Source organism: Papio anubis, chromosome 15 (genome assembly GCF_008728515.1).
Source record: "Papio anubis isolate 15944 chromosome 15, Panubis1.0, whole genome shotgun sequence".
Lineage (NCBI taxonomy): Eukaryota > Metazoa > Chordata > Mammalia > Primates > Cercopithecidae > Papio > Papio anubis.
The window spans coordinates 47,922,260-47,945,825 of NC_044990.1; the positions used below are offsets into that span (position 1 = coordinate 47,922,260).

Sequence of the window (23,566 nt, forward strand, 5' to 3'; positions counted from 1 at the left end):
TCACTTTTCTCCCAGATACAAGTTGAGGTATTGGTCTCACACTCCCATGAAGTTTTCTGTGGCCACGTTATTGGTTTGTCATTGTAGTACAAACAAAAGATAATTCTATTACTTGCAGGTGAAATCTTTAAGGACCAGTGAACAATTTACTACTCTCTGGCTTTTTCCTTTTGACATAGAGACCAGCAATGACCAATATTCTAGGTTATGTGTCAGTCTGAGTACCAGAGTGGTAATATCATGGATATGTAGCATGAATGAGGAAAAAAAGCATCATGGTATTAAACCACTGAGAGTTTTAAAGTTATTTGTTACAGTAGAGTTACTTATCTTATACCAATTGATAAACCAATTGACCTAAATATTCCTTATCCTCATTTCCCCATGGATCACTATGGATCCTATGTAATAGGAAATATTACCATGCATCTTACTAAGGATTGTTCAGTCCTTACTGCATACCATATAATACTTCTAAGCAACGCACAGCCAAAAGAGAACTCAGTGATAGCTGTGCCAGAAGTCTCTGCATTGCATTCCTACCTGAAGCCAAAGTGTTATCCCACTCTAGCTTTTGTGCACTTGGTCAATTTTAGAAAGAGTTATAAGAGAACCTACGTTTCCTTCATACACCAAGATTATTAAAAATAGAGCTCCAATCAGTCTGTCTTATGTTAAAAAGGATGTGTCATAAAATAAGAACTTAATAATTCACCTTTGAGAGTTTGAAAGGGTAGTAAAACAAACTTGAACAGAAGAATAGAACACAGAAGCAAAATATCCAATATTTTAAAAAACATTAGCAAATATTCACATTTCATAAATCACTCAAAACTTCTTTTTAATGTATGTTTTAAAAGTATATCAAGAAGAAATTTAAAGATTATTTAAGGACTTGCGAAAAAACATTGTGGAAATTTAAATAAATATTAGTTGAAGGGAGGAAGCCAGGAATACAAGAATAAGAAAATAAAAGAAAGTACGTGTGTGTGTGTGTGTGTGTGTGAGAGAGAGAGAGAGAGAGAAAGAGAGAGAGAGAGAGAGAGAGAGAGAGAAAAAGGAGTTAAAAAATGTATCTCTAGGTGTTGAATTTAACTTTCCTAAATAATGCAATTTTTCCAAACACTTGAATCAGGCATCAGTGTGATTTGCACTGTCTCTTTCACTATAAAAGTGTCCTTAGGGTCTCACCTTTCTACATAATCCAGTAGCCGGGAACAGTGATTTGAAGCAGGAGCATCATGACCTCCTACTGCATAAAGAAAACCGTCACATGTGGCCACTCCGACACCCCCTCTCCTCTTACACATGGGAGCACACATGTTCCACTTATTTGTATGAGGATCATAATATTCCATTGAACTCAAACAGGAACTTCCATCACGACCTCCAACTGAATACAGCCTAAAACACAATTGGAAAAACGTGATTTAATATCATAGTCTGGATGACAACATAGAGAAAATAAAAGGTCTTTTAAAATAAATGTTCATAGTATGAGACTCAAATGTGTTGGAAATATATTACTTTGCAGGGAGATTTTGTTAAAGATACTCAATAAATGATCATATATACTAGAAATTTCTACTTTTGTATAGAAATTGAAGTATACTAGATGAAATTAAAACAACTATAATTTTAACCTCTATTTCTAGAAAGTTGGATAGATTTAAATTGCATACTGCAGAAATAAGTAATATTAGTATATTAGTTTAATAAATATTAAGAAATGGCTATTAAAATACAGAATAAAATGTAAGACAATGAACATAAACAGGAGAAAGGCATTATCCTACTTGTTGATAAGCAAGTGATTTGGCAGTATGTAACACATGCCTGCGCCTTGTTTTCCAACCTCACAGTTTAGAACAATGAATAAATGTAATAAACTAAAAGTATTATCTTACCAACAACTTTCTTAATCAGTGACTATACTAGAGCTAAAGACAAGACTTTACAGGAAAAAAGAATGCAACAATGTTAGTATGATTGAAATTGCTGAAGGTTACTTGATACACTTATCTTGCTACAATTATTTTATTAATAAGAAGTATGATAGAAAACACCCCAAAATGGCCTGGCGCGGTGGCTCAAGCCTGTAATCCCAGCACTTTGGGAGGCCGAGACGGGCGGATCACGAGGTCAGGAGATCGAGACCATCCTGGCTAACACGGTGAAACCCCGTCTCTACTAAAAAATACAAAAAAACTAGCCGGGCGAGGTGGTGGGCGCCTGTAGTCCCAGCTACTCGGGAGGCTGAGGCAGGAGAATGGCGTAAACCCGGGAGGCGGAGCTTGCAGTGAGCTGAGATCCGGCCACTTCACTCCAGCCTGGGCGACAGAGTAAGACTCAGTCTCAAAAAAAAAAAAAAAAAGAAAGAAAGAAAAAAAGAAAACACCCCAAAATAAGTTATACATCATAAATGGTACTAACATAATTTGAATGCATTGTCTAATCCTAATAAAATAGTTCTTCCCCATTTAATCATAGTCATTATTTTATCACAGTAAGGTACCGTGTTGCATTTATTTACTTATCCATTTGCTCACTACCTATTTTTGAATGTTTAGTGTGTGCCACACATTGTTAAAACTTTTATTGATATGTCCACGAACAAAACAGGAAAAAAAAAAAATCCATGAACTCAATTCTACTGAAGCAGGGATAGACATAATATACAAAGTAAACATAAATATCATTTACTACTGGGGAAGGTGCAAAGTGCAATGGACATAGAGTCCAGAAGCAGGATCAGTAATGCAACTGGTGAGGGTGGAGATTGTGAATACAATTTAAATAAGTAACCAGAAAAGTTCTCACTGAAACCTTTTGCAAAAACTTGGAAGATAGTGGTAGTGATTGAGGGTGACTTCAGGAATACGTGGGGAAGGAAGTTTTAAGGATGACTAAATAGTGAGTGAAAAATTTCAGAAACAGGAAGGAAGCCAGAGTGGCTGGGACAGAGACTGATATGAGAGTGGTAGTTCAGGGTGAATGGCAGCTTACAAGCTGCATGTAGACTTTTCTCCTGAGTACAACAGGAAGCCATTGTGGTTTTTGAATAGAGGGAGGATATGATTTGTTTGTGTTTTAATGAGATTAGATGTGTGAAAGGAAAATAAATCCTGGGACTCTCAAATCACTAAAGCCAAAGGGAAAACTCAAGCTTGGAACTGCTTAGCACAAACCTGCCTCCCATTCTATTCCTAGAAAAGATAGCTACTAAGATTTAAAAAAAAAAAAAGGAAAAAAAAAAAAAAAAAAAAAAAAAAAAGCTATGTACCTTCCTCACAAGGAATTTCCTTGTGGACAAAGGGCAGACATAATTCAAAGCCATCCCTCTGCTCACAGAGATAAGTGAATATCTGAGTGTGTCTTTTGGAAAGGCTAGTCAGAAACTCAAAAGGATGGAACCACTTGTCTCTTACCTACCTATGACCTGGAAGCCCCCCCCTCTCCCATTTCTATTTGTCCCACTTTTCTGGATGGAACACATATTGATCGATTGATGTCTCATATCTCCCTAAAATGTATAAAATCAAGCTGTGCCCCAACCACCTGTGGCACAGGTTGTCAGGTCTCCCGAAGCTGTGCAATGGCCACGAGCCCTTAATTTTGGCAAAATAAACTCCCTAAATGGACTGAGACCTGTCTCAGATATTTGGGGTTTGCAGATGAAGTGTTTTCTTTACTATGCACAATATATCCAATATAATATGTTTATAAGTAGACTTAAATCTATAATACTCAATTTCTAAATAAATGCATAGGAAGGCAGTATTACTTAGCATATAAATCAGTCGAGATGTAGATTGACAAATTCCTGCTCTAATACCATATAATAACTCTAAAATATGATATGCAAAATTATTTTAAATCCTAGGATTTTTTTTTAAAGCTGTTTGTGTTTTTCGTAATGACTGCCATAGTAAAATATATCTGATTGCCCAAGTATTCCCTTTATGTGTGTAATACCTCTTTGCTTGATTACTCACAAGTAGTCTGCTAGCTCTCAATCTTGTAGTATGCTAAAATTAACCAATAGGAACATTTAAAAAAAAAAACAAGTATTGAACAATTTAGCTTGCAAAAACACCTAAAAGTGAAATAATTATTCACTTACAAGTTTTTAATCATCCTAAACACCTTATGAAATCTGAACCTCACTTATTTCTGTTTCATTTAAATTGATGATTTAACACAAAAGAAGTACGGAGTAACCCTAAGATACTAAAATGTAACTAAATGTATTTTGCAAGGACTTTACTTATGGGCATCTTTCTGTGAGATACCTAGCATAGCCCTCGTATATAGTTCATAAATAAACACGATATGAACTTCTTATATTCTGTTGTTTTAAAGGAAATGTTTACTTCAAGCTGCTTTATTCATTCATAAACATTACTCTGATAAATTATACTATTGAGTTATTTGAACCAAATGTTGATAATAATAAAATAGTTCTAGGCCATAATAGATCACAGTTTTCTGTTTCTGAAATTATTTCATAAATTATATAACTATATACCTGAATTTACATTAAAAAGTAATGATGACATACAACCCACTGAGACTAAATCATGAAGAAATATGAACTCTGAACAGACCTATATCTGTCTAATCTAGTATCAAACTACATATAGGTCTGTTCAGATTTTGGATATTGAATCAGTAATCAAACTTCCCAACAAAGAAAAGTCCAAGAGCAGACAGATACGTGAATAAATTCTCCACAGCACTAACCATCACAGAAATACAAATCAAAACCACAATGAGATATCACCTCACTCTAGTGGGAACAGCTATTATCAAAAACACAAAAAAGTAATAAATGCTGATGAGGATGTGAAAAAGGGGAAACTCTTATACATTTTTTATGGCAATGTAAATTAGTAAAACCATTACAAAAAAGAGTATGGTAATCCCTCAAAAAATTACAAGTAGATTCACCATACGATCCAGAAATCTCATTACTTGGTATATATTCAAAGGAAATGAAACCAGTATATAAAAGAGACAGCTGCACTTCCATGTTTATTGCAGCACTATTCACAATAGCCAAATTATAGAATCAACTAAATGCTCAACAATGGATAAATGGATAATGGAAATGTGCTCCATTTGTTGGAACACAATGGAATACTATTCAGCTATAAAAAGAATAAAATCCTATTATTTTCAATAACATGGATGAGCCTGAAGGACATTACATTAAGCAAAATAAGCCAGGCACCAAAAGACAAATACCACATTATCTCACTCACATGTGTACTCTAAAAAAAAAAATGTCTCATAGAATTTGAGAGTAAAATGGTGGTTATCAGAGACTGGAGACAACAAGTGGGGAGGGGTAGATGGAGAGAGGTTGGTCAATGGGTACAATTTTGCAGTTAGGAGAAATAACTTTTGATATTCTATTGCACATTAGAGTGACCACAACTAACAATAATGCATTGCATAGTTTGAATAGCTAGAAGAGAGGATTCGAATGTTCTCACAACAAAGTAATAATAAATGTTTAAGGCGATGAATATACTAATTACCTAATTTGTTCATTGCACAATATACACAAGCATCAAAACATAGCATTTTAATCCATGAATATGTATAATTATTATGTGTCAAAAACAAAAACAGAAAGTAAGCCCAGGATCAAATGACTTTACTGGCACATTCTCGCTGAGCAGTTCGAATATATGCTATATATACATACATGTCTTCATGAACAATTATCAGGTCAAACACATTGGTTCACACTTACAATCCCAGCACTTTGGGAGGCCAAGGTGGAAGGATGACTTTAACCCAGAAGTTCAAGACCAGCCTGAGCAACATGGCGAAACCCCATCTCTAAAACAGTTACAAAAATTAGCTGGGCATGTTAGCACATGCCTGTAGTCCCAGCTACTCAGAGGCTGAGGCAGGAGGAACACTTGAACCCAGGAGGTCAAAGCTACAGTGAGCTGGAATCATGTCACTGCACTGCAGCATGGGCGACCTAGTGAGGCCCTGTCTCAAAACACAAAAACAAAAACAATCATCAAAGGTAATCTTCTTAGATCTCCCCCTCACCATCTATTTACTCATCGTTTAGACTGATTCCTTGCTTCTTTCATTGAAATGACAAATTAGATGTTGAGAATTTGAAGAGCAGAGAAGAATCTGATGACGGAAGTCAATGCGCTGGCAGCACAGAAAGTGACAGCTGACAGTTTCGCAGCCAGAAAGGCAATGTGACATTTCCACTTTGAGTTGAAAGATGGGTAAAAATTTGTAAGATGAAAAAACAGGGGGAAGCTTTACATACAAGGAAAGCATTACATGTAAAGACCAGGGGCATGAAAGGTCATAGCAGTTGATAAATAAAGAGTGACAGGTATGTCATATTGATGGAAGGGATGGTAGTAAAGGAGGGGATGAAAGATATGTAGCTTGTAGGATGAGAAGGTTAGATTGAGAATGAAGGGAGTTGCATGATATCCTATGAAGTTAAGGCTTCATTACAAGGCAGTGAGTTAAGGACAGAAAAATAACATTCTTCAAAACCATCAGCTTCATACTTCCATTTGCTGTAAATATTGACCAGTATATCCTTACGTGCCAGGATTTGACAGGAGATCCAGAAATATTTTTGACTAAGTGCACTCTTCTAGGACCTTGCTGAAAATTGCAAGAATCTGAGACTTCCCTGCTATTTCACCTATTTATGTGTTTACCGGCATACAGATAAGTTTTAACTAATGTTCAGCCACAGGTTTCAAAGTCTTGAGGCCTAGTTAGCAGGTGCTCATCTAAGTTAGTGCCATATATTGTATATTCTATTACATACAATACAGCAGCTCAAGAAAACAAATCCTGTATTGATTAGGATATGTGTCTGAATGTGTGTAAACAGGGTTTTACAGGGATGAGATCCAGGCTGCATTGCTAGAGTATGAGCATTGTCAAGAACTGTGAAGAATCTGAAATTCTACCCCACTTCCAAGCTAACAAATTAGCCTGCTCCAGTTTCATGGATGCTGGCAGAAGAAACAAGATTCATGGGGGAGAGGGAAGTGACTTTGCTACTGACAATACAGTAGGCAGCATAAATTTCATGTTTACATCTGCACTCCTTGTTTCCCCCAAGCCTCACCAGCATGATTCGGAGATACTCACGTGAATGCTGCACATGTGGTGGGTTTGTTTCACCTCTAAGGGATCTCCGAGTTTTGGAAACTCTAATCCTTTAAAGGGGCTGCCAGAAAACCTGCCCAACCTTTTCCCTGAAGGGAGACATTATCTTTATGATTCTGGCCAAGGAACAATTCTCTACTCTCTGACCGAAAGGAAGTCACTATCTTTATCTTCCAACTCTTTGATCTACAAATATCCTGAAAATATGTTATGAAAAACAGTCACCAGTAATTATTGTTTGGAAAATGTGCAGTAATCCTAAAACCCTATGGACAATTGTCTATTAACCCTCATGTCTTGATGTCCCAAAGTGGAGTCCCAGTTACCATAACCATGGTTCAGACAGAAGGATAAAGGAAAACTGGAAGAAGGAGCACAATCTCTCCCTTAAAGAGTCCACCTTTTAGGCTGCACAACTCACTTCTCACATCTCATAGGTCAGAAACTCACACATGGTTGTACCTAGTTGGTAAAATGCTGGAAAGTCTTGTCTTTATTTTAGATGCCTCACTAAAAATGTGTGTTTATATTGTCATATAAAAAGGAGTGAATGAGGCCGGGCGCGGTGGCTCAAGCCTGTAATCCCAGCACTTTGGGAGGCCGAGACGGGCGGATCACGAGGTCAGGAAATCGAGACCATCCTGTCTAACACGGTGAAACCCCGTCTCTACTAAAAAATACAAAAAACTAGCCGGGCGTGGTGGCGGGCGCCTGTAGTCCCAGCTACTTGTGAGGCTGAGGCAGGAGAATGGCGTGAACCCGGGAGGCGGAGCTTGCAGTGAGCTGAGATCCGGCCACTGCACTCCAGCCTGGGCGACAGAGCGAGACTCCGTGTCAAAAAAAAAAAAAAAAAAAAAAAAGGAGTGAATGAGCATTGGTGGATAATTATCCATACTCATTCATACTCTATCAGGCTTCACAGTCTCATTTACCAGCTATGTGTTATAAGAGTAGCAAGTGTCAAGAGGAGTTTGCAATAGACACCATCATTTCTTAGCAAGTGAAAAGAAAAGCGGTCACCAGTGTATTGTTGTAGCTTAGTGAGATCCCGTTCACTGTCCTGTAAGGCACGTTAACAAGTACCTCCCACGGAAAGGCAGATATAGGAGTAATCTGACAGTAGGATTGACAAGTTTTCTCATGGCATCAGATGAAAGAGCTAGTGCCATAGCACTAGATCTTTTCTAGCCCTATGTAGCATGGTGCATTCATATTTACTTTATCATAGGTAGCTTTTTGTTACATATGCAGGGTTATTTCTACCCATCTCTTAGTCAACCGAGGTTGTGTCTCCACCAGAAAGTCTTTTCTGATCCCACTTTGTCTTGTTCCCTGAAATTTAACTGTATTTACAATTTGTATCCTAGGTATAGTTATTTACAATTTTTCATACTTTACCAATAGAGCATATTTCAAGGAAAGTGCACAGAAAGCACTCCCATACCATTATGTAAATATTAGAATGTTTTGCTAACTAGTTTGGGGTATTAAATATAATTTTCACTCACTGTATTTGGTTACCCAGAGAAAGTGTTCAGGCATCCTTTCTGTTGTACAATAAAAGCATTAGAATCCCCCAACTCCAGTACTGTTGAAGTAACTCTCTAGATTCAGAACTTAACTTGGTCCTTTGTTTCCTAATTAATGAAGAGCTCTTTAATCTGATGCCATGAGAAAGCTTGTCAATCCTGCTGTCAGATTGCTCCTATATCTGCCTTTCTGTGGGAGGTACTTGTCAACGTGCCTTACAGGACAGTTAACGGGATTTCACTAAGCTACAACAATACATTGGTGACTGCTTTTCTTTCTACTTGCTAAAAAATGATGGTGTGTATTGCAAACTCCTCTTGACACTTACTACTATTATAGCACATAGCTGGTAAATGAGGCTGTGAAGCCTAATAGAGTCCACCTACCTTTATTTTTTAAACATACCCAAATTTATGAAGAGAATCTGACAGTTATAAATATGTGAATTAATTTAGATCAATTCATCATATACCCAAACTTGACAGAATTCACCAACCCAAAACTGTCAGTTCAACATTAATCCCTCCGTATTTCCTCTGCTCCCACTCTATGCATTTTATAATTCTGCAACTTCTTATTTGTTATTGTATTGTAGTTCTTTTTAGTATAATGTAAGCTCTCTGAGGACAGAATTTATTTATCTTCTTTGATATATCATCATGGCCAAAACATGTTTGTGAAATTTAAAAAAAAAATGAATGAAGCACTTGTTTCTAATTATAGAAAAATAGTGATTCATCTGTGGAAACATATCAATGGAAAAGCACCTGTTTAAGTTCCACTGAAGCAAGACTTTGACAAAATGGCAGGGAAAATTATTAATTATGTGTCTTGGGAACACAAAAGTAGGGAAGAAAGAAAGATTAATTTTAACTGGGTGGATTCAAAAAGGGTTCACAGGAAAGGCACAGATTAAACTATGCTTTGGATGGTGGAAAATATAAATAATCTTATTTCTGTTTTAAGCAAAAGCAGATCTTAATATATTTTAACTTTTCTTGACACTATTTTTTTCAAGTACAATAAATTCAGTTCTGTTAATACTGATCTTGCCACACAGATCTTGCACATAGAGAGCTAGACAAGGGTTTGTTTATCAGTCTAGAGTTTTCAAATGTATTCAAAGATCAAGTGAATATTGAGCAGGAAACTAAGTGGACAGCGAATAGTGGACACTCACAAGTTAATAAGAAAAAGCAGGGCCAGCGCGATGGCTCACACCTGTAATCCCAGTACTTTGGGAGGCCAAGGCGGGCAGATCACGAGGTCAGGAGATCGAGACCATCCTGGCTAACACAGTGAAAACCCCATCTCTACTAAAAATACAAAAAAATTAGCTGGGCATGGTGGCGGGTGCCTGTAGTCCCAGCTACTTGGGAGGCTGAGGCAGGAGAATGGAGTGAACCCAGGAGGCAGAACTTGTAGTGAGCAGAGATCGCACCACTGCACTCCAGCCTGGGTGACAGAGAGAGACTCTGTCTCATATAAATAAATAAATAAGAAATGAAAGGGAAATCTAGGCAGAAGCATGGGTAAGTGAAAAGGCAAAGGGGTGTGGACAATCTAGGTAGGTTCAGGGAACTGGAATAATTTGGTACGGCTGGGACATCAAGTGGTTGTAAGGCAGGTGGTGAGAAAGGAGAATGGAGAAAGAAAGTGAAGTCTAAGCCATGAAAACCACTATATTCCAGATTGAAGAACCTGACAGTGACCATATTCAAATAGGGCACCAAAACGAGCTGTTGAAGCACATTTTAATTCTGAGGCATAATTTATTAAATAATACCTTTCAACAACTGGCATATATCTTAGCCAGTCAACTATTGTGATGAAATTCTACTAATTGTACAGTTTCCTTGAGCAATTAGAAACAACTCTTCAACCAGAGTGAATATTTATAAAATTGAAATGCAAACATGTCATTGCTCTTTTTTTTTTTTTTAAATCTTTGCAATATTTTTACCTCGGCCAAGTTACGATATGATCTGAGGGCCTGCCATTCTATTCAATCTTTGGGGCCACTCCCTTTCATGACGTTCCTGCCAAACTTAAATTTTCCATTTTATATTCAAGGATTTGATACAAATTTTTATTTCTTACTGGAATGATCCCCCCATCACCTATCTATGCTGGATATCTGATAAATCAGTCAGGTCCCTTAGAAACTCATCTCTTTCAGTACGTGAATTAAAACTCTCCTGAGCTCATTCGTAGCCCCAACTGAGAGGCAGTTAACAGCAATTTCTTTTGTTTTTCTTTATTTTTTAATTTGTGAGTCTAAGATGAATTAAAACTTACACAATTTCAGGTGCCACCTTTGAGAAGAAGAATACCAAAATTTGAATACAAATTAGAAACAGAGTGTTGGAAGGCACTATGCATGTGATAGGCCTTGAGGCTTACAGCACTGTGCTAGGTATTAGGACATATTAGAAAAGCAACAGACAATGAATCCAGCTTTCATGATGCCTTAAGCTGTATATGCTTCAGACTGAACAGAAATTGCAACTGCCTTGTTAGAATTATTTTTGGTTTGTTTGTTTGAGACAGAGTCTCACTCTGTCACCCAGGTTAGAGTGTGCAGTGGCACAATCTCAGCTCACTGCAGCCTCTGCCTCCGGGGTTCCAGAATTATTAACATGAAGCTTTGCATGCCTGTAATTCTAGCACTTTGGGAGGCCAAGACAGGCAGATCACCTGAGGTCAAGAGTGGAGACCAACCTGGCCAACATGGTGAAACCCCGTCTCTACTAAAAATGCCAAAAAAAAAAAAAAAAAAGCAAAGCGTGGTGGTGCATGCTTGTAATCCCAGCTACGCAGGAGGCTGAGGCAGGAGAATTGCTTGAACCTGGGAAGTGGAGGTTGTAGTGAGCTGAGATTGCTCCACTGCACTCCAGCTTGAGTGACAGAGCGAGGACTCTGTCTCAAAAAAAAAAAAAAAAAAAAAAAAATTAACATGAAGATTTGAAGGAATAAATGAATGAATCCATTTTGCCATAGTAAATCATGAAAGAAACTCTGTTTTCATATGTTTTGCAGATTCTTAAAGGAGTGGTACCACATATTTATTAAAATTCAAGCCTACTTATGTGTTCAGGCAGAATCACTATCTGCTTTGTGAGCTAAGAAAAATTTTAAAAAGCACAAAAAGACATCTTAGCTAGAATGTAAAGTGTGAAAGAACCAAGCCAAGGCAGCTACCGAAGAAGAAACTAAAAGAACCACTAATGTATATATTGTTAGGGAATCTGAGGTTATATTTGGCCAAGCACCACACATCCACGTTTATTCACTTTTTTTTTGTTGTATTTTCTTTATTCACAAAGTAAGTTTGGCTGTGCTGGCATATATACCCTTTAGTTTAATCTGTCTTACTAGAAGATTCACTCAATTTGTTACATGAAATTGATGTAATTTTGGTCTTGAATCCATCAGAACACACTCATTAATTTTAAGCCATAAACCAATTTCTTGTTTTATTGTTTTTTTTTTTTTCCGCAACAAATAGTATCATAAATAACCTAAACTTAAGATAAGTGTTCATTGTTTTTTATTACTCTTAATTGGAAAAAGTGTTGAAAATAATATTTAGGGAAACAATAGCCAGGTTAGAATGACACATTAGTGTTATGTGGTAGAAAAACAAGGGGAAAAAAAAATCACATCAGCAGAGGGGAGGGAAAAAAAATAAAACAAAAATGTAAGAGGGTGGTGTTAAAACAATTTTCTGCTATGGGTCTGAAGTAAAAGGTCACTTTCTAATGATTATGTTTCTGTCTGAGTAACACAGGAAAAGTACCCAGACATTAATAGCCAGTCATCAAACCACAGAATTTTAAGGCCATTAAATCACACCCGGGGGAAGAAAGAGATGCCAAGCAAAATCTCTACTAATTCAATTTAAAGGAAAACAAAATTCAAGTAAAAAATTGAACCATTCAAAATATTTTCACAGAATAGAATTAAAAATCATAATTAAAATGTAAGCAATTTTGGCAATGTAAAAATTAAAAACTTCAAAGAGTATTGATATCACACTCTGATATTTTTTATGAAGAATGATACTACAGCAAACAGGATTTCTTAATATATGATATATGCTAGCTGACCAAAAAATACAAGGACAAGAAAAGCCATCTGAATAGTGATTTCTATGTATAGTAAATGTAAAAGGTGCAGTAGAAGAAACTAGATAGACAATTTAGTCATAACAGCATGTAAGAAATTGAAACAAGACTCTGCATTAAATATTTTCTTCATTTATTTCTGATTAAGACTGGAGAATGTTTACAATAAAATACATATTTTAAGTTGATTCAAATTAAAGTCATAAAGAAGGTCACAAAGCTATAATGCAAGCTAATTATCCAAAAAATATGGATAAGTAATGTACTAACACTTTAATATGTGTGTGTGTGTGTGTGTGTGTGTGTGTGTGTGGTTTCATTACAAACTGATGTAACAAGTGAATAAGATAATGAAAGGACAGGATACTTCTTACCCATATTGGGCAAATTTGCTGTGTTAATGAGATATCCATTTTCTAAACAACACCAGGAATAAATCAATTGGTGTCAATGTAAATGGTAAGAAAAATTCACTAAATAACCGATTGTTACTTATAAATAGTGATTAGAAAACGTAAAAAGGCAAAAAGGATATGCTTTCCTCTAGTATCCTCTATTAGAATTATAAAAATTAAGATTCAAGAGAACATCCTTTTTTTTTTTTTTTTTTTTTTGATATAGGATCTTGCTCTATCATTCAGGCTATAGAGCAGGTGGCATGATCACAGCTCACTACAGCCTCGACCTCCTGGTTCAAGTAATCCTCTCACCTCAGCTCCTTGGCCTCTCAAGTAGCTTGAACTACAGGAGCATGCCACCATGCCCAGTTATTTTTAAAATTATTTGTAGAGATGGGGTCTCACTATGTTGCCCAGGCTGGTCTCAAACTGCTGGACTCAAGAGATCCTCTCACCTCGGCCTCCCAAAGTTTTGGAATGACAGGGGTGAGCCACTGTGCCTGGACGGAAAACATTCATTCTATTATTGTAAATTTTACTATCCACGAATAGATATACCCACCGGATAGTTTTACTTTTAATATTTAATATTAAATTAAATAATATTAAATTAAAAGTGTTGAAGAATGTTAAATTTTATCATTAACTTCCAAACTAAGTGTTTTTAAATAAAAATATTGTAATGCTTAAGAAAAAAATCATTTTTCAAGAGAAAATGTGAATATAAGTAGAAAAAGTATTATTAATAAATGTACATATTTACATGTTATGCAAAGCAGTGTTAATAAAATGTATGTATTATTAAATACATACATTTTGTATTGGGTAAAGTGACAATATTAACACAAATGAAAATATTTTTTCTATGAATGTCATTAAAAGGCACAACAGAATAAAAATTGTATTGAGAGGAGTGAGAAGCAGAGGTAACTATTTCATACAGAAACAATTTCAAGAAATTTATTTTAGAAAATTTGCAGATAAGAATGAAAATTGGTAATAAAATATTTTAATTGCCTCTCCTAGAAATCTCAGTATTCCTCAGAAGGTAATGGAAGAATAACCAACCACTGTTTATGCAAGCACCCCATCACTATAGGCTGTGTATGATTTTAACTTCTTTTCACTTCTACACAGCATCCTTCCAAAGCAGTGGTGCTAGTAGGAGTTGGAGTTTTTCTCAGCAACTATAGCCAAAAGAAGTCTAGCAGAAATGTTTACAGATTTTTGATATTGAGAGTGATTATAGTGTAAAGATGGATAGCGAACATTACTGCAGACAAAAGCTTTACCAAATACAAAAAAGAAATTGAATTGACAAGTAGCGATTTGCTTTGGCTTTTTGTGATTCTGGTTCACCATTTCTCATCTAATAGCTTTCTAAAAATTATAATGGATATTGACAATAATTAAACTTCTAGCAAAACATTTCAGAGGAGGATTTTGAGAGCAAATAAATGTACCTTGAAAAAAATTAAGCGACTTAAATATTATGTGACAGGGAAAATCACAAGAAGTAAATAGAAAAATAAAATAAAGTAAAACAAAGCATGTAGAAGTTTTTCCATCATGTAAAAATATTTTATATCTTGACCTAAAAACATATACTTTAAAGACTTAAAAGACTTTAAAGGTGATAAAAAGACTTTAAAGATGATAAAAATACTTTAAAGATAAGATAACACACTCAAAATAAGGTGGTTATAAAGGTGATTGGAAGGAGGGGAATCAAATAAAGATATCGTATAAGAAAAGTTAAAATGCAAAAATTTTAAGTCTGCATTGGAAGTACCAATGATCATAAACAAATTGGCATTGATTGAATTCATTCATTTTTTTTTTTTTAAACTGGCAAAGGAGACTTATGGCAAAGAAATCAGTCTTAAAACACACATGGAACCATTAACATAAGTATGTACTAAAATATATCTCAAACCAGAGAACTAGAATAATAGGAAAAGGAACAATTAAACAAACAAGTTTCAATAGATTAAAAACTTTCCTAAGCAGAAGAAAGAGTTGAGATTGTTAAAACAAATTTCCAAATAGTAATTTAAAAGAATGAGAAGTAGGCCTCAGATTGTACCCCCAGAAACATTTTGACTTTTCAGGAGGAATTACAAGCTTTTTAAGCTGTTGTCTCTCAGGTCTACATCCTCTCCTGTATTTTCTGCTTCTGAAATAGGGGCTAAATCTCTGGAAACCGCTTTTCTGCTTTGCCAGCTGGTTCCCTATTAGGATCTGACATCAGTGGGTGGCAAAGACTGAAAGACTAGAGGAGAATGAAGAGTCTTGTTTTTTTTGTTTGTTTGTTTGCTTGCTTTTTTTTTTTTTTCCTACAGTGTCACCCCATCCTTTACTCACTGTGGCAGCAAGAGTTGTTCTGTAGCATCAGACATCCCTAGTTCGCAGTTTTTCTAAGATACACCATTGGCTTCATTGAGACTACTCTAAGACATCAGCACCAGCAGATTGGCATCCGCTCCTCAGAGCTCTGGGTCCCAGGTCTTTCCTGCTGAGACTAGCTCCAGCTAAGCAATGGCCCAAATCGCAGCTGACTAAATTTCAGTGCACAGGCCCCTTCCCCAAGCTTCTAAATCTTAATCATTTTAACCTTGCCTTTTAGTTCTCCACCCCCAGGAGAAGTAACTATTATTTTGAGTTGATTAATTTACAATATAGTGTTATTTTGTTGACTTTTTGGTTAACTAGTAAATTTTTATACTTACTCAACAAAACTTTGTATTTAATATTAAAATATCTTTGTTTAGAATAACTGATAAATGACTGTTCTGATTTCTGGCTCTTGAGCGAATGTTAACTAATATAAACATAGTAAAAACATCTATAAGAATAAAGGTTTGGGTTATAAAAAAGGATATGAAAGATAAAAAAAATCACTGAACTTACATATCTCCCCCACTCCGCAAAAAAGACAAAATATAAGTAAATAATATCTATTGAATTTTAAAAATACAAGGCAAAGATATTAAATTACTTAAGCTAATTTGCAAACAATGTGAAAAGACACAGGAAAGTCCCTTTCAGACATAGAATCTAATAAATTACATAATCAACACATACTTCCTGGAAAGTAATAATAATAAAGTGAGATGCATTCACTTGGAAATTATTAATTTTCAGAATACACGAAGAACTCCATAAATCAAAATGAAAAAGAGAACACATAGAAATAGAAACAGAGAACATTTTGAAAATAAACTTTAACAGAAGATATACAAATGACTAATACATATATTAAAGATTTTTGATCACATCAGTTCTTGGAGAATGTGACAACACTATTCACCAGAATGGAGAATGATAAATAAAAGACAAGTCGGATGTCACCAAGTCAGTAGGGTGCAGGGAGCATTCAGAATTCAAAAATCTGTTAATGTGTGGACAAATTAGGAAAACCAGTTACAAACACTTTTGAGCAGTATCTACTAAAACTGAGCACAAGTAAAGCCTAGTAATTTAAGTTCTAGGTCTACAACCAGCTAAAATGTGTGTGTATGTTCACCAAAAGACATACATAAGAATATTCATAATTGCATTATTCTTAATCATCAAGAAGAGGAAATAACTTAAATATCCAACTACACTCAGTAGTTGAATGTAGGAAAATGAATAAACTTGTAGTATAATAATTGTTATACTTTGGATGTGTGTCTCCACTCAAATCTCATATTGTGATGTACAGCCCAGTCCTGGAGGTGGGGCCTGGTGGGGGTAATTTGGTCATGGGGGCAGATTCTCATGAATGGTTTAGCACCATCCCTCTTGGTACTGTCCTTACAATTGTAAGGGAGTACTTGTGAGATGTGGTTGTTTAAAAGTGTGTAGCACCTCCCACCTGGATCTTTTGCTCCTCCTTTGACCATATGATGTGCCTGTTCCCCTTAGCCATCTGCCATGACTGTAAGTTTCCTGAGGCCTCCCCAGAAGCTGAGCAGATGTCAACATCATGCTTCCTTTATAGCCTGAAGAAGTGTGAGACAAGTAAAGCTTTTTTCTTTCTAAATTTCCCAGTCTCGAGTATTTCTTCATGGCAATGTGAGAATGGACTAACACAGTAATAAAGAAAAATAAACTTCAAGAACAACTATTAATACTATAATTTGTTAAATTCTGAATTTAAAGACAAGAGTAAGTAGAACTAAATCAAATGAAAATTAAGAAAATAAGGAAGAAAATACACATAGCCTCTGTGTATGATTGTTTGATTACAAATAAAAACAAAAGCATATGACGACACTGGCAAATGCTAGGACAAGATAAAATTAGTGATAACATAAACAGAGAAAAATAACAAATTAGCACAATCACAACATAGAATGAGGACGTAGCAATACTAAATAAATGATTTGTGGCAGTGATGAAATTAGAAGTGATATGTGACTTCCATCTGCTAAATTTTAGAATATCAGTGAAATGGAAATTTTAAAGGTACTATATATAAGAGTGTACATAAAACTTCAACTGTCATTTCTTTCTCATGTTTAACAAAATTATGCTTCTCATTATTTAAGGCAATTATAGCAGATAAATTGTAGAAAGCTGCTTCATTCATGCCATGATGTTATGCTGAAATAAGATTTATGTCATAATGAAAAATGTTATAAAATAATTTATAAGCAACTTTGATCCAAAATCATAGCTAGAATATGGAATGCAAAAAAATTAAATAATGCAATATGAGCAAGAAGGATTTACTTAGATATGTAATATGATTTATAGTTAGAGTCTTTATGCAAATTACCACATAAACAGATCAAATAAGAAAACAATCATCACCTTGACAAATTCATAAAATGTATGCTAATTTTAGAAAATAAAATTTATACTATGGAAACTACAGACAGTAAAATACTGCTTTTAACCTTAAACAATATATGTATATGAAACAACTGAAATCAGAGACTATAAAGCACTATAAGGGTTTTCCAATTAAAATGGATAGATAAGGACACCTGATATCACTACTATTTAGGTAATTATTCTAAAAATATAAACAACACAATAAAAAGGAAATATATATTAAGAAAACAGAGAAAAAGTTACCTTATTAGTTTATTAAATGTTTATCTTTCTAGGAAATCTGTTATTATCAATTGAATAGTAAATACAACAAATATATGCATTTAGTTAAATGGTTATATATAAATTATCTTTACAATTTAATTGTGCAATTATTAATGTTTAAATATATATAAACACAAAATAAGGTAAAATATTCAAAAATATGAATAAACATGAATAACCTCAGAAAAAAATAACCTTGCCAAAATTAAACAGCACTAAAATACAAGCAGAGTAATTTTAAAAGATAAAAGTACAACTATCTTTTCAGAAGAAAATACTAACGTTTAAAATTTAGAGATACTACATCTTTCTCAAACTAATCTGTAAATATTTATTTACAGAGAAAATTCTAAAGGGATGTTTAAGAGTGACTTTTTAAAATCTGAGAAATGTATACCGAAGTTTAAATAAAAGAATTTAGAGGATAGCGGCAGTGGTGGCTCACGCCTGTAATACCAGCACTTTGGGAGGCCGAGGTGGGTGGATCACGAGATCAGGAGATCAAGACCATCCTGGCTAACACAGTGAAACCCTTCTCTACTAAAAAATACAAAAAATTAGCCAGGCGTGGTGGCGGGCACCTGTAGTCCCAATTACTCGGGAGGCTGAAGGGGGGAGAATGGCATAAACCCAGGAGGCGGAGCTTGCAGTGAGCTGAGATCGTGCCACTGCACTCCAGCCTAGGTGACTGAGTAAGACTCTGTCAAAAAAAAAAAAAAAAACAATTTAGAAGTTAACTATCCAAAAGAATTTTTGAAAAACAGTTATTATAAAGATATGCTTTATCTTTGCATTAAACAAAATGTATAATGTGAATATTTATTAATTTTATATGTATATCTGTGTGTAGGCACATATACAGTGTTAATTCACTTTTTATGAGCCAATTCTATCAAAACAAAGATAAATAAATGGAACTTCATTAAATTAAAACATTTCTGCACAGCAGAAGATACAATCAGCAGAGTGAACAAACAACCCATCGAGTGGAAGAAAATATTCCCAATGTATACCTCCAACAAAGGTCTAATATCCAGAATCTACAAGGAACTCCAACAAATTAGCAAGAACAAAACAAACAATCCCATTAAAAAGTGGGTTAAGGATATGAATAGACAATTCTGAAAAGAACACATACAAATGGACAACAAACATATGAAAACATTATCAACATCACTAATGATCAGGGAAATGCAAATCAAAACCACAGTGGATTTAACCACCTTACTCCTGCAAGAATGATCATAATCCAAAAATAAAGAAAATAAAGTAATAGATTTTGGCATAGATGCGGTGAAAACGGAACACCTTTACACTGCTGGCGGGAATGTAAACTAGTACAACTATGGAAAACAGTGTGAAGATTCTTTAAAGAACTAACAGTGGGACTACCATTTGATCCAGCAATCCCACTGCTGGGCATCTACCCAGAGGAAAGAGGTCATTATACGAAAAAGATGCTTGCACATGTATGTTTATAGCAGCACAACTTGCAATTGCAAAAATATGTAACCAGCCCAAATACCCATCAATTAATGATTAGATAAAGAGATTGTGATATATATGTATACCATGGAATACTATTCAGACATAAAAGGAAATGAAATAACGGCATTTGCAGCAACCAGGTTGGAATTGGTGATCATTATTCTAAGTGAAGTAACTCAGGAATGGAAAACCAAACATAGTATATTCTCACTCATAACTAGGAGTTAAGCTGTGAGGATGCAAAGGCATAAGAAGAATACAGTAGTAGGGAGTAGCCAAGATGGCCAAATAGAAATCGCTCTACTCTCAGCTGCTAGAGAGGAGATAAAAGTGGCAAGTGAATTCTACATCCTTAATTGAGGTACCAAGTTTCTCTTATTAGGACTGACTAGGTGGTTGGTGCAACCCACAGAGAGTGAGGAAAAGCAGGGTGGAGCAAGGGCCCACCTGGAGCTGTACAGGAAGGGCACTGGGAGCTTCCTCTCCTAGTCAAAGAAGGTGGTGAGGGATTGTGCTATCCCTCCATGAAAACCATGCTTTTCCCACAGATCCTTGCATTCCCCTTGCGATCCCCAGATCAGGAGGTCCCCTTGTAAGCCCACACCACCAGGGCCTTCTGTCACAAGTACAAAGCTGTGCAGACTCATGGTGGCTGCTTGAGTGGACAGCCACTGGAGCTGGCACTGGGATACAGGAGTATTTTCTCTGAAACTCCCATGAGGCAGGAGATCTGTCCGCTCCCGTGTGAAGGAGGCTGAAGCCAGGGAGCCAAGTGGCCTCATTCCCACAGAAACTCACAGTCTAAAACCTACTGACTTGGAATCTCTGCCAGCTAGTAGAGCAGGCTAGAGACTGCCTAAGAAGATGAGTTCCCAAAGAGGGAGGGACTGCTGCTATCATTGTGCTCCAGTCAACTGTTTCCTTTTGCTGTTGGTGCCAGCAAGACTGGGTGGTCTGGACTGGGAGCAATTTCTCACAGGGGAACACAGTGACTGGGAGAGTTCGTGGCCAGACTGCTTATTTAAGTAGTACCCTGATCCACTCCTTCTCACTAGAGGGGGCCTCCCCATGGGAATTTCAGCATCCTCAGCCAGGGATTTATGAAGAGAACTCTGATATCCCTGAGAGGATGGAGCCCATAGGAGGAGGGGCAGCTACAGTATCATGCCTCAGCAGTCTTAGTCTTTTCTGCCTGCTGGCTCTGGAGAGTCAGGGCAGCCCAGACGAGGGGGATTTTCCCCAGCACAGCACACCTGCCCCACCAAGCTGCAGTCAGACTGCTTATTTAAGTGGATCTTTGATCCTGATCCTCCTGACTGGGTGAGACCTCCAAACAGAAGTCTCCAGACACTTCATACAGGAGTATTCAGACTGGCATCAGGTTGGTGTCCCTCTGGGACAGAGCTCCATGAGGAATGAGCAAGCTGCCATCTTTGCTGGTCTGCCATCTGCAATGGTGGTATCTCCAGGTGTGGGAGGGACCCAGGCAAATAGCGTCTGGAGTGAACTACCACCAAACTGCAGCATTCCTATGGAAAGGGGGCCTGACCGCTAAAAGAAAAACAGACAGAAAGCAACAGCAACAACAACATCAATGAAAAAGACCCCATAAAAACCCCATCCAATGGACAACAGCCTCAAAGATCAAAGGTGGATAAACTAATGAAGATGAGAAAGAATCAACACAAAAATGCTGAAAACTCAAAAAGCCAGAGTGCTGCTGCTTCAAATGATAGCAACATGTCTCCAGCAAGTGCACAGAACTGGGCTGAGGCTGAAGTGGATGAATTGACAGAAATAGGCTTCAGAAAATGGGTAACAATACCCTTCACTGAGCTAAAGGATTATGCCCCAACTCATTGCAAGGAAACTAAGAACCATAATAAAACACTACAGGAGCTGTTAACCAGAATAACCAATTTAGAGAAGAAAATAAATTACCCGATGAAGCTGAAAATCACAACAAAACTTTATAATGCAAACACAAATATCAACAGATGAATAAACCAAGCAGAAGAAAGAATATCAGAATTTGAAGACTATCTTGCTGAAATAAGGCCTACAGATAAGATTAGAGAAGAAAGAATAAAAAGGAATGAACAAAACCTCCAAGAACTATGAGATTATGTTTAAAGACCAAACCTACATCTGGTAGGGTTACCTGAAAGAGATGGAGAGAACAGAACCAAGCTGGAAAACACACTTCAGGATATCGTCCAGGAGAACTTTTCCAACCTACCAAGACAGGCCAAAATCCAAATTCAGGAAATCCAGAGAACTCCAGTAAGATATTCCACAAGAAGACCAAACTCTAGACACAGAATCTTCAGATTTTCCAAGGTCAAAATTAATGAAAAAATGCAAAGGACAGCCAGAGAGAAAGGCCAGGTCACCTATAAAGGGAAGCCCATCAGACTAATAGCAGACCTCTTAGCAGAAACCCTATAAGCCAGAAGAGATTGGTGGCCAGTATTCAACAGTCTTAAAGAAAAGACATTCTGACCTAGAATTTCATAGCTGGCCAAACTAAGCTTCATAAGTGAAGGAGAAATAAAATATTCTTCAGAGAAGCTAATGCTGAGGGCATTTGTCACCATCAAGCCTGCTTTGCAAGAGCTCCTAAAGGAAGCACTAAATAGGAAAAGGACAAACTGTTATGAGCCACTACAAAAACACACTTAACTATACATACCTGTGATACTATGAAGCTACTACATAGACAATCTGCAAATTAACCAGATGGCATTATGATGTCAGGATCAAATTCACACATAACAATATTAACCTTAAATATAAATGGGCTAAATGCCCCAATTAAAAGACAGAATGGCAAGCTGGATAAAGAGTTAAGATCCATCGATGTGCTGTATTCAAGAGACCTATCTCCCATGCAAAGACTCACACAGACACAAAATAAAAGGATGGAGGAAAATTTATCAAGCAAATGGAAAACAGAAAAATGCAAGGGTTCCAATCCTAGTTTCTGAGAAAATAGACTTTAAATCAACAAAGATCATAAAAGACAAGTCCTTGAAGAAGACTGATTTATTGTTTGCATTTGTAAAAGGATTTTTCTGGAAGCTTTCATAAATAAGACTGCAGAGAAAAGAAGTAAAAAGATCAGAATAGAAGCTGTTGCAGTTGTCTAGGCAAGAGGTGACACTAGTTTTATTTAGATCTGTGGTTCTCATGGGGAAGACAAGGGCTGTATTTTGCCACTTCCCAGGAAATACTAGGCAATGTTTGGAGATATTTTTGCTTGTCACACTGAGATGGTGGGTGAGGGGCATCCAGTGGGTAGAAACCCAAGACACTTCCAAACACTCTGAAATGCACAGGACAGTAGACTTCTTTCAACAAAGACTCATCTAGCCTCAAATGTCAATAGTGTTGAGGTTGAGAATTCTTGATTTAGAGGGATAGCAATGAAGATGCTTGAAAAGTAACCTAATGTAATTATGCAAAGAAAGATATATTGAATACCAGATTTGAGTAGTTTTTTGAAGGCTACTCAAATAGTTTTCCAAAAATGATATCAATGTTCCCATGAAATATATTTGATACTTCTTTAATAATCAATTAATGTGAATAAATTTTGGATTCCGTTGTCTATAGCAAGAGCACCAGTCTTTATTTGTCAATTTAAAAATATCAACAGCTTAAAATGTTTTAAAACAATTTTTATCAGTTTATTAAAACTTATTTTTCAAATAATATTTATGCAACAACTTTTTTTCTAAGATAAAAAAATGAGAAAAA

At 36.1% G+C, this 23,566-nt stretch overlaps 1 protein-coding gene across 1 annotated transcript in view; it reads right to left on the reverse strand.

Moving 5' to 3' along the window:
• The window catches only part of LOC101015833 (kelch-like protein 1), a 136,265-nt gene that overhangs the window by 17,563 nt on the left and 95,136 nt on the right, over positions 1–23,566 (reverse strand). Inside the window, exon 4 of the mRNA XM_031655881.1 lies at positions 1,192–1,404. Within this exon, the coding sequence (XP_031511741.1) occupies positions 1,192–1,404 (213 nt within the window). The remainder of the gene's footprint in view (positions 1–1,191; positions 1,405–23,566) is intronic.